Source organism: Furipterus horrens, unplaced genomic scaffold (genome assembly GCF_987537825.1).
Source record: "Furipterus horrens unplaced genomic scaffold, mFurHor1.1.pri manual_scaffold_1, whole genome shotgun sequence".
Classification (NCBI taxonomy): domain Eukaryota; kingdom Metazoa; phylum Chordata; class Mammalia; order Chiroptera; family Furipteridae; genus Furipterus; species Furipterus horrens.
This window is the reverse complement of record NW_028327171.1, coordinates 148,652,004-148,668,767: the sequence shown is the minus strand read 5'-3', so window position 1 is coordinate 148,668,767 and position 16,764 is coordinate 148,652,004. Positions and strand designations below refer to the sequence as shown.

General features: G+C 37.7%; 1 protein-coding gene across 1 annotated transcript in view; it reads left to right on the top strand.

Moving 5' to 3' along the window:
• Window positions 1–16,764, top strand: part of NEB (nebulin) — a 204,610-nt gene that overhangs the window by 53,815 nt on the left and 134,031 nt on the right. The window contains exons 29-42 of the mRNA XM_090279733.1: window positions 731–1,042; window positions 2,020–2,226; window positions 4,349–4,453; window positions 5,963–6,070; window positions 6,923–7,234; window positions 7,766–7,972; window positions 8,450–8,554; window positions 8,707–8,814; window positions 9,465–9,776; window positions 10,889–11,095; window positions 12,924–13,028; window positions 14,035–14,142; window positions 15,617–15,928; window positions 16,225–16,431. Coding sequence (XP_090135859.1) covers window positions 731–1,042; window positions 2,020–2,226; window positions 4,349–4,453; window positions 5,963–6,070; window positions 6,923–7,234; window positions 7,766–7,972; window positions 8,450–8,554; window positions 8,707–8,814; window positions 9,465–9,776; window positions 10,889–11,095; window positions 12,924–13,028; window positions 14,035–14,142; window positions 15,617–15,928; window positions 16,225–16,431 — 2,715 coding nt within the window. The remainder of the gene's footprint in view (window positions 1–730; window positions 1,043–2,019; window positions 2,227–4,348; window positions 4,454–5,962; window positions 6,071–6,922; window positions 7,235–7,765; window positions 7,973–8,449; window positions 8,555–8,706; window positions 8,815–9,464; window positions 9,777–10,888; window positions 11,096–12,923; window positions 13,029–14,034; window positions 14,143–15,616; window positions 15,929–16,224; window positions 16,432–16,764) is intronic.

Here is a 16,764-nt window from a genome sequence, read left to right as displayed (position 1 = left end):
TTTTCACTGAGGTGGAAAGCTCACGGCAGTTCCTGCTCTTCATGTAGTTCCATTATTCGTCTGTAGCCTCTTCAGCAGTGAGCTTGGAGAGTGGCTGCTGAGAACTGCGAGTGGGTGAGGGCCCAGCTACCTGCCTATGCAGCATCTAACCTGATGCTAGCTACAAAGAAGAGGGCTTTTGTTTTAACTTTATTAGGTCAACCTGAGACAAAAATCACAGTAATGATTTCCACCCTTCACCCCAAGATGATGTGAGTGTGAACAACTCACATGTAGAGTTTTTTAGAGTTTCTTCTGCACCTCTTGTGTACATATTACTAGGCCAATTGGAACAGAAAATGGAATGTTTTCTTAACAATTTCTTATATTCCATGATGTGCAATAATATGATAGATTAAGTAAATTCACATTCCTGGAATGTGTCACATTTATATTAAGTGTGATCATTCATTTGGTTTTAAATAAAGTTCTAAATACAAATCATCTATAGGATTGATAACAAAGAAAAAAAATGAGTGTATCACAACACCCATTTGTAACACAGTAGTGATGACAATAAATGCTGTCACTCTGAACTTTCTTGGGAGTGTGGGGGTGGGGGTGTAGTTTACATTTTTGTACAATCTTCCAGAAAGTGACAATGTTCTTAGTACCTTTGCGTGTGAATATAATTGCTGCATCTAATATTATCAATGCCTAAGACTTAAGTAACCAAATTCTGTCTCTCCAGTATAAGTACAAGGAAGCTTACGAGAAGTCCAAAGGAAAGCACGTGGGCTTCAGAAGCCTCCAGGATGATCCCAAGCTGGTTCACTACATGAATGTGGCAAAGCTGCAGTCTGACCGTGAATACAAGAAGAACTATGAGAAAACCAAAACCAGCTACCATACCCCTGGGGACATGGTTAGCATTACAGCTGCAAAAATGGTCCAGGATGTTGTTACCAAAATCAATTATAAACAGCCAATACATAATTACACATACCTACCTGATGCCCTGACTGTCCAGCACACCAAGAACATGAATCAAATTCAAAGTGATGTAAGTATGTAGGACAGAACAGACCCAGAGATGTTGGTACTTTAGGGATAATCATTTCTTCCTACTGTAGCAGACTTCACAATACAATAATATATTTGAAAAAAAATGTACTTTAAAATAAACAATCATTATTGAAAAACTAACAAAAGCATGGTAAACAAGCTAGATTTTTGCTGGCTTTCTTTAATCCTATTGTAATCATTGGCATTGCTTTTACAAATTTCTGGATCAAAGATAAAGCCATATTCCACTAAGTATACAAGCCACCTTGATTCTCTACAAGAGGAAATGGTTGCTCTTAGGGGAGTCCTTCTTCAATGGTGATATGTATAATGCAAAATAGCCTTCTTTATTCTTCTGAACTCAGGAAAGCTATTTTTGACTTTTTAAGCTCAAGGTCACACTCTCCTGCATGTAAATCTATGTAATGAGTCATCTAAAATGAAACAAGAAAGCGTGTGATTATAGAATGATTCATGGAAAGCTGCTTTTTGAGGGTGTTTAACATTCAGGGCTTCTTCTTCTGCAGGAGCTAGATTTCTATAAGCATCTGCAAAGGGAAGAGATGGTGTTCATTTATTGTTGCTCAGTGAGAATGTCTCTACCCCACTGAGATCAGGAATAGCCTAGGTGGACAGGGAGGGTGAAATTCAAAGTTGAGGAATTTTCAGTGAAATCAAACAAAAAGCCCAATTTATTGTCAAAAGAGACATAATAATTTTTAGCAGTACCCATGGAAATATGTGGCCTAGTTTTTCTCTGTGTTGTATAATGCATTCTAACAACAGAAATGCTTTCTCCTTTTATTACCAAATTCTGGGTAAGAAGTTCTGTGGCAGGCATAACCAAGCTCCATCAGAGACACAAGCATGCTGGGAAAGTTGCAATTCATTTCCCCTGCAGAAAATTGCAGATGTCAGAAACATTGCTTTACCATTCCCTAGGATATCTCCTCACATGAGATTACTCTTTTACAGAATGTATATAAAGATGAGTATAACAACTTCTTGAAGGGCATCGGCTGGATCCCTCTTGGTTCTCTGGAGGTTGAGAAGGCCAAGAAAGCAGGCGATGCATTAAATGAGAGGAAGTATCGACAGCACCCAGACACCATCAAGTTCACAAGTGTGCCTGATTCCATGGGCATGGTTTTGGCTCAGCACAACACAAAGCAGCTAAGTGATGTAAGTGGTTTCCCTGCAAAAGGGCTTGTTCATGAATGCCCCTGTGACGAACCACTCCACCATCCTTCTTAACTCAATATGCAAATCTGCATCTACATTACCACATAAACTGCTTTCAGAGGCATAATCAAAGGTTTTCCTTTTGAAGCAACTTGGAGCTAGAACATAGGCAGAACGGAGAGGGGAGAAGGAGCTTGCTTAGATATGCTTTATTTTCCAAAAGTAGAGAGTCTGAGCTATTCATTAGACATATGAATAAAACTATTCATATTATTATCTGTCACTCTGTCCGAATTGCAAACCAAGGTTTTCATTACTTTGAGTTGCAACAGTTCTACTAAACTACACAGGGAAAAGGCAGTTAATATCCTAATCCCTGTACACAATAGCTCCATGTTCTGAGAGGCCTCTGGGAGGGAGATGATGCGTTCACTTTCAGGATCATCTGGAGTCTCCTCTCTGAGCCCGGGTCTATGTGAACCCTTATTCTTAGTCAGAGGCTAACTACAATGCTCAGTGCTACACCTCATTTGGAACTTCAGAGTCCTGTTAAAATACCTCCACCAGAAAGAGGGAGGTCAGTCAAAAGCAAAGAAAGGAAGACTTTGTGTTGTTACTCCCAGATATTGGAAGTTGGCGAATGCTTTGCTTGGCTCACATTTGAGACTAACCTGTGGATTTTATTTCTCAGGCCAGTCCCTGTTCCCATATTACCACAGATGTTTCAAGATTAATTCTATTTTAGTGGTAATAAACGGTGTAGAGCCTCCTGATTTCCTTTGTACTGACCAAGGGGTCACTTCTCACTGTGTTTTTTCCAGTTAGCTAGGGAAACTGTGCTCTTCCCCATCCCAAAATGCCATCAACGTCTACGTGGTTACTCAAGCCAGAAACCTGGCTGTCACCAGCGATGCCTCTCTGTGGGAGCTCCACATCCAAAACGTCTGCCGAGCCCGCCTCCTAAACCTCTCTCCGCCACCCTGCCGGCTGTCTTTCAGCTGCCACCAGCTTCCATATCTCTCACATGCACAGCTGTAGTCATCTGGTATCTGGACTCCAAGACTGGGGGTACACACCAGAACCAGATACACCATCTTAAACAACATCACAGCCCTCTAATACTGAAAACATTTTAGTAACATCTCCTCGAAATGAAAACAAAGTCTCAACTTACTAACTGGCTGAAAAGGCCCTCAGCTCCGAGGCCCTGCTCCCCCTCCCATCTAACCCTCCCAGACTCCTCGGCACACTGCAGCCCTGTGACTCAAGCTGCCTCCAGTCCCTCAAGCTGGCTGTGCCCTTTCCAGACCCAGGGCCCTGAATGCGCTTCTTCTGGCTGGACCCCTCCCTTTTCTTCAAGTTTGGGCATAAATATTACCTCCTTGGAGAGCTTTTGCTGAATTACCATCTTTGTTTCTTTCCTAAAGTTACTTTATTTACAACACATCACAAATTCTAACTCTATCTTATAGTTTATGTGTTTATTCTCTGTGTCCTCTACTGGGCTCTGAGCTCCAAAACTACAGGACTGACTTTTTCAACCCTTTAAACACAGAACCTACCCCCCTACCTGGTCCACAGTGCTGTCCAATAATATTGGTGAAGTGAACCAATGTATATGTCTACAAGCACCACCTCTGCATGATAGTTGAGGTATTTGCCTCACACAGGCACATCTTATTTTATTGTGCTTTGCTTTTCTTGCGCTTCACAGATACTACAACTTTTACAAATGGGAGGTAATATCTACCCTCCACCAGCAAAAGGATTACGACTCACTAAAGTCTCAGATGATGATTATAATTTTTTTTAGCAATAAGATATCTTAAAATTAAGGTGTGAACATTGTTTTTTAGACAGAGCACTTAATAAACTATAGTATAGTGTCAACATAACTTTTATATGCTCTGGGAATCCCCAAAATGGCTGGGACCCACTTTATTTTAATATTCACTTTATTGAAGTGGGTAGACATGTATATATGGAAAAACATATATCTCTGGAGTAGACTTATATATGGAAAAATACAAATGATAGCCTTCCTTTTTAAGGGAGTGTGTGCTTGATGAAACTTACATTATGCCAGCTAATGATGTTTGCATGTTGCCTCCTTTGTTTTTAGATGAACTACAAGGTAGAAGGGGAGAAACTGAAGCACAAGTACACCATTGACTCTGACTTGCCTCAGTTTATTCAAGCCAAGGTCAATGCCCTCAACATGAGTGATGTGAGTATAAATCCTGATGACAGTCTAATGTTGCTAGCACAGGCCTTTCCTTTCCAGTTCTGGGTAACTGTAGAACTTAGAATTTTAATGAGAACAGACTGAGTGGAGCCCCTCTGAGTCTCTGTTAGAGGAGGTCACAGAGAAGACGTGACTGCCATTTGGCCCTGAGCTGGACCCAGACCATTGCAGGCTGCTCATCTGCTTCATTGTCTTCAGAATGAATGTTCTGCCCATTTCCACAGTGGGGGTCATTTCCGAGGGCACAGCTTTGAGAGAGCGATGTGTTGGTGAGACCACCTCAGTGGTATATGGAACTGAACCCCTTTAGGGCCTCTATAAAAACCTTTAAGATTCTGGCAGGTGGGGTGTGGAGATCTACCATGAGGCCATCCAAGACAATGCTCATATGTAAGTTCCTTTGCTTGTTAAACCTTCACCTACAGTCTGGAGTGACCTGCCTCTTCCTTCAGTCTCTCCTTGGTCTCTGTGTACAGGGGCCAATCAATAGTCTTCAGATTGAACTCTTACTATAGAATATGAGACTAGAGGCTCCCATAAAATTTTGCTTAATGCAGACTTTTCCAAGCTGTGAGTCATGACTCATTAGTGGGTTATAAAGTCAATCAGTAGGCTGTGTTTCATTTTTAAAAAATAGAACAAAATAAGATAGACAAGATTGGAAAATACAGTAGTGCATAGTCTGTAGTAAGGTTTAGTTTTGCTTTATTTAACTTGTGTTTCAGTTATTTGTTAAAACTTCTAAGAACATTTACTGTGATTGTCTTTAGAAACTCTTTTATTCTATGTAGCTAACCTCTCTATCAGGAAGACTAGATACATAATTGATGGTGATGTTTAAATTCACTATCATGAATTGTTTCCTTTTGCCTGTTTTTTTTAAAAAGTTGGTAAATTCTAATTTAAAAACATAATCAAACCTGGAGAAAATTGTTCATTTATTAAAAAATACGTTAGTCATTCTTCCTAAATTTTTAGGCTTTCTTTATCTCCAAATAACATTTTTTGGTACTCATTTCTATGCTTTTGGCTAATTTAGAATTTTTTCCTGATGTTATAAATAACATTTAAAAATTAAGGTTAAGTAAAACTGGGTGGTACTACATCTGAATTTTTATTTTTAGTATCAAATACATTTTATAAATTAAAATGCTTTATTAAAAATACAAGTTAAAATGTTACATGCTTATAGAAAAGTATAAAAATATGGAAAATTATTTTCAAAATGTAATTTGTTAACCCATATTCAAAGCATTATCTTTCAATTGCTTTGTTATGCCAACATATACATTTTTAAAGCAGTTGAGGTCATACTGTGTATATCATTACTGATTTTTTTTTAAACAATCATAAAAAAAGAATAACCCTAACTGTGAATTCTCATAATAGAAAGGGGTATATTATGACATGCTTTGTAGAAAGATTATGGCATCCTGTTTTGTTCTTCTTTTAATTTTGTCAAATAATTTAAAAATATTTCTTTTCTTCAAGGCTTATTATAAAGCAGATTGGAAGAAAACCCTTGCTAAGGGCTATGATTTGAGAACAGATGCTATTCCAATTGTTGCTGCAAAAAGTTCAAGAAATATTGCTAGCGATGTAAGTCCAATTTCAGAGTAGTAAACTCTCTATTTTTAAAAAATCTTTACATGGAAGCTGTATGAACTATACTAGAAAACAAATAATAAGTTATAATACTAAAATATTTTAATATCTTAAGTACCTTTTTAAAAATATTGCTCCCCTTTAAAAACTCAATACTGTTGTTACAAAGAAGAAAATTCTTTTTTAAAAACTGTAAAATATTTAGAACTCTCATTAGTATCATTGTTATGAACTTGAAAACTGATTTTTATTGGAATTTAGTCAATAAAAGATGCCAAGTGTCTTTAAAAGAATACAAGTTTTAAGTAATATAATTTCCATAAAAATTTTGTGAAATATGAAAAACTAGGAAGAATTATAGATTAAAATGACAGGATTGTACTTAATTATTTTAAATAAATTAATTTATAATTTCTATATGAATTGATATAATGCCTTGATGGAGTCCAATACACTAATTTGTGTAAGGGCTTTGCTGAACTTTACTCAGGAATATGCAAATAGTTTATAAGATAATGCAAAGTAACAATGGAAACAGGTAATTTAAAAAACTACACTAAATCCATAATAAGTAAATTTTCAGGAACATTTGAGCATATTCAAAGAATCTACTTGTGTATAATCTAAATAAAAACTACAAATTATTCTACTCTTAATTATCCCCAGAGCACATCTCAAGACCATCCATTAGAAATGCTCTGCTAATTATTATTTAACAATACTAAAGCAATAGATCCAGACTGCATTTAACTATTGCTTAAGTTGTTACATAAATTCAGTTTAGTATTTTAGTACTTCCTACATTATACCTTATCAAACTTCTGTCTGCCCTTCTTTTTCATATAGTTCAAATATAAACAGGCCTACGAGAAAGCCAAAGGCAAGCAAATTGGATTTCGTAGTCTTCAGGATGATCCTAAACTGGTTCACTACATGAATGTAGCCAAAATACAATCAGATCGTGAGTACAAAAAGGGCTATGAAGCCAGCAAGACCAAGTACCACACACCCTTGGATATGTTCAGTGTGACAGCAGCCAAGAAATCTCAGGAGGTTGCTACCAATGCCAACTACAAACAACCCTTCCACAACTACACTCTGCTACCCGATGCCTTGAATGTGGAGCACTCCAAGAATGCAATGCAGATTCAAAGCGATGTATGTGATGATCAACAGATTGGTGGCATAGAATTATTTATTTCTAGCTGGCATGAGAGAAGAGCAAGAAATAGATAATTCCACTCACTCCATCCTAAACCTGGCTAGAGTCACTGTAATTATGGGTCCTCTAGAGAATTTAGAGCTTCAGGATTTTACTCATTTGAACTATATATAGCTTCTTTGGGGGGTTATTACATATAACTTTAAAACTTTAGATGTATCTTTTAAAAAATAAGAGATTCAAATGGATGCTATATAATATAATTTCTGGTGCAAAATTTTGTTCACTCTTCCCCAGAGACAGTTAATTTTTTAAAGGAATTATTGGGTGAGGATTTCCTGTTTGAAACCACCATGAATGCATTTACTTTTATAATTAATTCCTTTCCATAAGATGATAGAGAATAAAAAGCAGGTTTTTCTTCCCCAGCTCCTTTTTTCATTCTTTGTGATAATTAGTGAATCATCTAGCCAAAGAAACCCAAGCCCTGACTCTCTGAAATGAAAATTTCCTTTTGTGTTGTAAAGAATCTGTACAAATCTGACTTCACCCACTGGATGAAAGGAATCGGCTGGGTCCCTATAGATTCCCTGGAAGTAGAGAAGGCAAAGAAAGCAGGAGAAATTCTTAGTGAGAAGAAGTATCGCCAGCAGCCTGAGAAGCTGAAGTTCACATATGCCATGGACACGATGGAACAAGCACTTAACAAAAGTAACAAAGTAACTATGAATAAGGTAAGACCTCACTCACCTGCTGGCCTCAGCCCAAGAACCTTCATAGGCTCACACCATTGAACCTGGCAAGGCCACCATAATCTTTGTCAGCATTTTAATTTTTCTAATGGTCCTGGTGGTGGTGGTGGTGGTAGGATGGGGCATCCTATAACTTTTATCATGTCTAGAGAGCTCTCACTTAGAATGACCCTTGGGCTGTCTGTCAACAGCATGCTGAGGGTGTGATCAAACTACAAAACCCACATAGTATGAGGTTGAGGCAAGCTGGTATTCGTTGTTTCAGTGGAAAAAGACTCCCTTGTTTGATATTTTTTTCCTCATCTTGTGTCTAGTCCCATCCACCCCTCTCACTATTTCACCCATTTTCCAATATCAGATTTAAGCCCTTCTACTATGGGGTTGTGAGTCTCTTCTTCCTGATAGCTCTACTACACATGGTCTTGCTGTACAATTATGTACCTGCCCTTCTTGTTGTAGAGGCTCTACACTGAGAAATGGAACAAAGACAAGACCACCATTCACATCATGCCCGATACGCCAGACATTTTACTCTCCAAGATGAACCAAATCACCATGAGTGATGTAAGTAAATGAACAACAAAAGTAGGGGAGACGGTGAAGGGAACTGATGCTTACGGCATGTGTGTCTTCTACATGCTCACCACTTTGAAATCAGGATCCCCATTTAACCCAGATAACAAGATCCTGATTGTTTTTTCTATTTAATCGCTTAGAAACTGTACAAAGCTGGCTGGGAAGAAGAAAAGAAGAAAGGCTATGACTTGAGGTCAGATGCCATCCCAATAAAGGCTGCAAGAGCCTCTAGAGATATTGCCAGTGATGTAAGTGCTTCCATGGGGCTTGCTTCAGGCTGAGTGAATCAGAGAAAATCAGCCAAATTTGTGTGTTTTGAGGAGCTGCAGTCAGCTCTACCCAGTATTGGTGAGACCATCATTCCCATATAACACACAGCAACATCTCTTCACTCAGTCCACAGACACTCTAACCATTTGTTCATTATTTAATGTGAAAAGTGACTGGGTCTTGTTAAAATAAGTTGTTTTTTGAGTATTCAAATCATTTATAGGCAATTCTAAGCAAATACATACAGATGCAAGCTACAAATTTACCTAGGAGACCTGTGACCAGGCTTTTCCTAAATTTGGAGATGCATCATGAGAAACTGAGTCTGCAGTGTTTTCTGCTGGTCAGACAGCTGAGTGGAAAGGCTGCTTTCTGAAGCACTCTAAAACAACTGATTTCTACATTTATTTGATTAATTCTGAGATCATTTTTTTTCTATAGACTCAAGTCTGGCAAGAAATTTGAAGAAAAAGATTTTGCTCCCTGCCCACTATAAACTCTTTCCTTTCTAATTTTAGAGTAGCTCTAAACCACTACACCTATGACAAAGCTAATGGCACCTAATTTATTATATTTTCATCTCTTTTCTCCACTCTCTTTATCATCATGCTTTTATTCCTGTCCACAGTTCAAATACAAGCAAGCCTATGAAAAAGCCAAAGGGAAACACATTGGCTTCCGGAGCCTGGAGGACGACCCCAAGTTGGTGCACTTCATGCAGGTGGCCAAGATACAGTCAGACCGGGAATACAAGAAGGGCTATGAGAAATCGAAGACATCCTTCCACACCCCAGTGGACACGTTCAGTGTGGTGGCAGCCAAGAAGTCTCAGGAAGTGGCCACCAATGCCAACTATAGGAATGTGATCCATACCTACAACCTGCTTCCTGATGCCATGAGCTTTGAGTTGGCCAAAAACATGATGCAGATTCAAAGTGATGTACGTGACAGCCACAGCATTTTCAGAGCATTTACTCTGGATAACAAGCAAATCATTAATGACCATAAGTAATGACATTTTGAAAATTCCGAAAGAAATTTATGTGTAATTTTCCAATGAGGTGTTTCCTCTTTATCTTAGATTAAATTATTTTTTTTAACAAAAGAGGATAAATTCTAGAAACTAAGTCTTATTTTCTACTATTATTGCTGTGAGCCTTTTTGGATGCTGGATTCAGCAATGGCAAATGAAATTTCATTTCAGAAAGAACATGTTGAAAGAAGTCTGTCTAACAAAGAAGCCTAAAGACTCCTAATAAAGGAGTGAGAGGGAAATCAGCAAGCCAGATAACTGAATAGTTCCTGCCCCTCACTCCCAACCAACTTTCATTCCACTATGCCCAACTTTGTGATAGCCTATCTTTCCTTCTGAGGAAATATTGAGGAGGTGACAGCTGAGGCAGCTTATTAGAATGAATGTGAAGAAGGAACAGACAGTAGAGAGCCAAGAATTCAGCTTTAGAGGACATTTGGTAGCTGTAAAAAGTAAATTTAAATTACATACCAAAGGTCAGCCACACTAAGACTATATTTCTCTTTGGGAATGTTAAGAGCTGAGCTATGATCTCATATATACATATATATAATATAATCATATATGAGGTACATAAGTGCCCAAATGAAAGCAACCATTTTAAAAATGAAATTTGTACAAAGTACTAGTGAGGTTTCTGATATACCAGAGAGAATTGTAACAGTGATGACTGATCAGAGACTTACAGCAAAAGAGGAAAATAAGGTCCCCATAAGTCACCTGTTAACCAAGAGAACTTGAAATTTTTGTAAGAAAGTTAGGCCAGCATAGTCACCTTACTTGAGATAATAGTAACATAGTAAATTAATCTATTTGGTATTTCTTAGCACTTTTTTTTCAAGATGTCATTGAGAAAAACAAGTCGCAAAGATATTACTGCTTGTTTTTAATTTCTCATGCCAGGAAATGTATAAAACATAAAGTTAAAGGATAAAAATAAGTTGAAGTTCAACACACTATTGGTTGAAAACTGAAGTTGTGGTTTCTTCTCATTCTTGAACTTTTCCTCTCTTTTGCAGAATCAGTACAAAGCTGAATATGCTGATTTCATGAAAGGCGTTGGATGGATCCCTCTGGGCTCCCTGGAGGCTGAGAAAAACAAGAAAGCCATGGAGATTATTAGTGAAAATAAGTACCGCCAACGTCCAGACACTTTGAAGTATTCTACATTGATGGACTCAATGAATATGGTTTTGGCCCAGAATAATGCAAAAATTATGAATGATGTAAGTCTTTCGATAATGTAGTGTTTCATCTGCATCAAGAAGAAGCTGGGCATATCTTATATTTAATCTATAGATTTTACTGAACTTTAGGGCATCATAATTAATGTTTACCTTGAAAGAGAATTAAAAAAGAAAAGATTGAAATTAGTTTTAGTAAGTCCCCCTGCTCAAGTGTTCAATGAACCACTTTACCCAATAGATGTAACAAAATAAGTCTGCAGTCTTTTTTTTTTTTAACTGCAAATCTTGAAGATGAGTCCTTTTAGTCTAAGGTGAGTTGGAGTAGTTCACAAGACTAAATCAGAGGATGGCCTGCTAACAGCTGGGTGTTGCACCCACCCTACTTCCTAGCTGCTCTGATGGGATCAAAGCAGACTCTTAGATCACATGGCTATTATAGCAGCATTCTGAGCCAGGACATTCTCTGGGCATTCATGAAAGCAATCTTTCTCCACCAGTAGTTCCTTGGATTACTAATTATTCTAGCCTTTAGGAAAGCCTTAGTGTGTTTTTATATTCCTTAGTTATAAGTTGATATCAGGACCAACAAGTACATCAAACTTGGATATGTGTATTTAAGGTACAAATAATAAAATAATTGCAGCAGCATTGGCTATATTCTGTGGATCACAGTTTGAAATGCTGTTGATTAGCAAAAAGGGGGAAAATTGTTTGGACTTTAATGTGAAGTAGTTGCAGAAAATGATAGTTCTAAACATAAAATTGTATTATGCTAAGTCTCTGAGTAAGTCCTCTGGAGTCTCCTGAGAAAAAGGATTTGTCAAGAAGAGCAACCTCTTTGAAAGGAACTTACTTAAAGGAGGAGGTGTGACTCTCAGCGCCCCTTTTAACATTTAGGATTTAAGCTACCACAAGTGTACTTTTATTTTTACCATATTAAAACTTTCATTTTTTTCTTCATTGTTAATAATTACCATTTCAGAATAATTATGTCAGGATGAGACTCATAAACATAGCAAATGCCAGCACTGAGAGATAGCTTGGTGATCATCGAGTTGAATTCTCTCATTGCAGCACTGAGGGGAGAGGCAGGGCCCCCCCACTAAAGACACACAGCAGGTGAACTACTGGGTCTGGACTAGAACCAAATTCTTATGACTAGCTATTGCTCTTTCCGCTAGAGTTGTGGTCTAACACTATAGCCAGCAGTCATGTGTGGCAATTTAAATTAATTAAAAGTTTGCATATTGTCTATGGCTGCTTTTACACTACAACGGCAGAGTTGAGTAGTTAATGACAGAAATCCTTTGACCCACAAAGCCTGAAATATTCACTATCTGGCCCTTTACAGGAAAAGTTTACTGATCCCCAGTCTAAAAGAAGGTTCTATAAGAAGTTTTCTTTTTTTCTCATTAGACTTGCTAAAGCCAAGAGATAGTGTTTTTTTTTTTAACCTGTCACATTGCAAAGATTAAAAAGTTATATACATACAGTATTTGCAAGGGAATTAATGTTAATATAGACTTCTAAAAGGAGCAAGATGTAGAACATTATGTATTAAATGACCTCATTTATATACAAGGGACTATATGTGGGCTGTAGTATGCCTACAAAATCTTAGAATCGAGATACTATCTCCAGGCAGTCAAATAGGAAGATAGGACATTTTACTTTTTTATCCTACATCCGCTCCACTACCATGTTTGAATAAACATCTTTTTAATTTAAATTTCATAAAAATAAGACCTAGCTAATAAAAAACATACAATATTGATGTTTGTGAGCAATGGCATATATATGAAGCGAGGCTCCTTTTGACATGCTAAAGTCCACTGGGGTTTTGTGTGTGTTTCTTTTTCCTTTCTAGCACCTCTACAAACAAGCATGGGAGGCTGACAAGACCAAAATCCACATCATGCCGGATATCCCCCAGATTATTTTGGCAAAGGCAAATGCAATTAACATGAGTGATGTAAGTACAATTCCCCCTGTTGTCGTCTTTCTTTCCCTCCTATTTGAACTAGTAAAAATGAATTAGCTAATAATATGTCTTAATTATGAAAGTAAATGTGTTTAAAGTAATGGTAGGAATTCAAAAATGTGAATTTTTCTCTATCTTGCTTTGCTAACATTTAGAGTCAGCCTGTCGATGAGACTTGGGCCCAGCAATTAGGAATTAGAAGGGCAAGTGGATTTTGTTTTAGGGGCAAGTCCCCCTGATCAAACTAAGACACTTGGCAAGAAGAGAAGCACTTGAGGGCCAGGAGAGAAAAAGAAAGTGAGAATCTTAGAACTTCGTTCTTAGACAGTCCGTCCACCAAGCTTTTGAGATGGTCCTAAAGAAGGAGTCTAGAAGAGTTAAATAGAAAATAAGATGCACATTTTGAAGAATTTGGGACAAGCCTCATAACAAGAAATGTGCAACGCTTAATATTAGAAAATGCATAGGTTGTTTTATTCCACTTCCTTTCTCATGCTAACCATAGTTGCTAAGGAATCCTCTAATTCTGCAAGTTATTTTTTTCTTTCCTTCGTTTGAATTACATAGGAATTTGGGATTACTGATTTCTTTTTGGATCACAGAACCCACACAATTATATAAATAAAGGTGTCAACTGCAAAACAATGAAGTGTTCTTTTCATGTAAGAATGTGGCTGTTTGTAGTCTTTCCTTGACTTTCACTTGATAAAATGCATCAATAAGAATCTACTGGGCTTTCACATTTTTAAAATGCATATTTATAACCTAATAGAGATAGAGAACTTTCACTTTTTCTGTTTTTTTACAGACATGTTTGAATTTGTAATGAATTTTTTTTCAAACACAATTATGTTATTTGTGAGAACAGTCAGCCATTGAGCCACTAGTGAAACAGTCTGTTCAAAAATAAAAATAATGCCACAGCGCTAATTTACTATTTTAAAATAAATCTAGGATTTCTGCTTAAAAGGAAACTATTCCTCTGCCTCTCTTACAGAAACTCTACAAACTTTCTTTAGAAGAGTCTAAAAAGAAAGGCTACGATCTCAGAACTGATGCAATTCCTATCAAAGCTGCCAAGGCCTCAAGAGACATTGCAAGTGATGTAAGTCTGAAGGAAAGCAGTCACCTGGCTGGGTGGGGCATTCTAATCCACCAGAACAATAAAGGCTGAGTTCTGGAAAAGCTGAGTGGATAAAATATGGAAGAAAACGTGCCTGCTAATAATAGCCTCATTCTTCCTGTGAATTCTTCTTAGCTTTGCTATTTTGTTTTCTCTGGTATTCCTGAAAAAAAACAGAATGCTAACCAATTATGACCACATAGATGTCTGCTCCCTGACTCATGAGGTCTAGGTGAATTTACCTTGAACTCCATCACCAAGACTATGGCCTGTAGAAATCCAAAAACTTGCATTGTTCTTGCCTCTTAGGATCTGTCTTCCTAACAGGATGTCTCGTGAAGTGGCCTGCTGGAGGAGCTGATCTTTTGTGCTCATGACAACTGATTATTAAATAATCAGAAATTGTGCAAAGCAGTTGTTAAACTGTTGGTAGTTTGACATTAGCCATGGTGGGAATATTTACACCACAGAAATTGGCAAACACTACACCTTAGGGCTTATTTCCCCCTAGAAGCTGGTGTGCCAGCACACCAACACCATAGCATACAAGTAAGATTTGTGAAACTCAGTTCTTTCATTTGGTTGTCCCCCTCTCCTCAAAATCCACCCACAATGAGTATTCAGTGATTTGGGTATAGTGAGAGGAGCACATTTCACAACAATTTTCTTAGCCATCCCCCAGTTATACTTGCTCTCTCCTCTTCTATCTCTGTCCTCCATGTTTCCTTTCCCACTGAACCATCTTTATCTCACTTTGTCCGGATAACTCCAAAGTCTTCTTCAGTATTCTGGAGGAACTGGTGCTCCCAACTCCTACTGGCTAACTTGTACACTCAAAACCACAAGAGATAGGCAGAATGTATCCATATATCAGGCTCTCCCCCTTTATAGAGGGGAATGGGCTGATAAATAGTAAAATTTCTTCCCCATTAGACCAGTATAGAGAGTCTTAAAAGAAAAAGTGCTCCACAAATATAAAGCTACTCTAAAATTATACTGTGTATCTCATAACTGAACCTATTCTCATCTGTAAGAGACTTCCTAGATGATTTCATGGAAGCATCAAGCTGCTTAGAGCATTCTGCTTTTTTCTCTCATTTGCTGTACTCTTATTATCAACTAAAGGCCTATTTAACACTAACAGCAGAGTGTGTGTGGAAGTCAGTGTGGTGTATTATTACACGATCTGGGTTCTAATCCTTAGTGATAAATCCCTTACCTCTGGCTCTCAGCTTACTCATCTATAAAATGGGGGCATGAATAATAACTTTGCCACCTACGTGATTAAGTAGGGTTATATAAAGTTACACAAATAAATGGGAAAAATGTGTTTTGTGAACTGTAGAATTCTACACAAGTATTACTTGTTATAAAATACAGAATGCTGAGACTAAAATGATTTTTAAGTCAAGGGAATTGCTCTAAATAAATATTTAAATTTAAATTTTCTTCACAGTATAAATACAAATATAGTTATGAAAAGGAGAAGGGGAAAATGGTTGGTTTCCGCAGTCTTGAGGATGATCCCAAATTAGTCCATTCCATGCAAGTGGGTAAGATACAATCTGATCGGGAATACAAGAAAAACTATGAGAAGACAAAGACCAACTACCACACCCCTGCTGATATGCTCAGTGTCACAGCCGCCAAGGATGCCCAAGCCAACATCACCAATACCAACTATAAGCACCTGATTCACAAGTACATCCTCCTACCAGATGCCATGAACATCCAGCTGAGCAAGAATATGAAGCACATACAGAGTGAGGTAAGGCTCCCTTCTTTCTGGATGATGGATGGATGGATTCCTAGCATGGGAATGGAAATCACAGTCTTTTATGCCACACTTTCGTATTTGTTGAAGAGATTAATCAAAGAATACATATATATAACACATAGACACAGACAACAGTGTGGTGAAGACCAGTGGGAAGGTGGAATGGGAGTTAGGTGGAGGTGGGCAGTGGCAGTGAAATGGAAACATCTGTAATAGTGTCACCAATAAAAATAAAGTTAAAAAAGTAAATTGATAAGGTAAAGTTGATTTGCTTCTTCTCTTTATAGAATGAATATAAGCAGGATTACAATGAATGGTACAAAGGGCTTGGCTGGAGTCCAGCTGGTTCCCTAGAAGTGGAGAAGGCCAAGAAAGCAACTGAATATGCCAGTGATCAGAAATACCGCCAGCACCCTAGCAATTTCCAGTTTAAGAAGCTGACTGACTCCATGGACATGGTTCTTGCCAAGCAGAATGCGCTTAACATGAACAAGGTAGACAGAACAGCCATCCTTCCATACAATTCCCAGCAAAGTGGGGCTCACAGTTCTGGTTCTTGTCTGGGACATTTGATTCTGGTTCACCACTTCTAGGCACTAGCAAACAGTTCCAGAGAATGCTCTGCACTGTTCTTTTCTGCTGCCTACCTCTTATTTTTAATTCTCCTGCTCTTCTAAATGAGTTAGAAATTAAGTTTTTCAATTACTATACCTTAAGCATTTTTGATTGATCCTAGGAGATAGAAAACATTTAAAAGGTTATTTCTAAAATCTGAGTTTGGTTTTGGTATCTTCTCGGAATGACGTACTATTTTAGTTAATAAATTA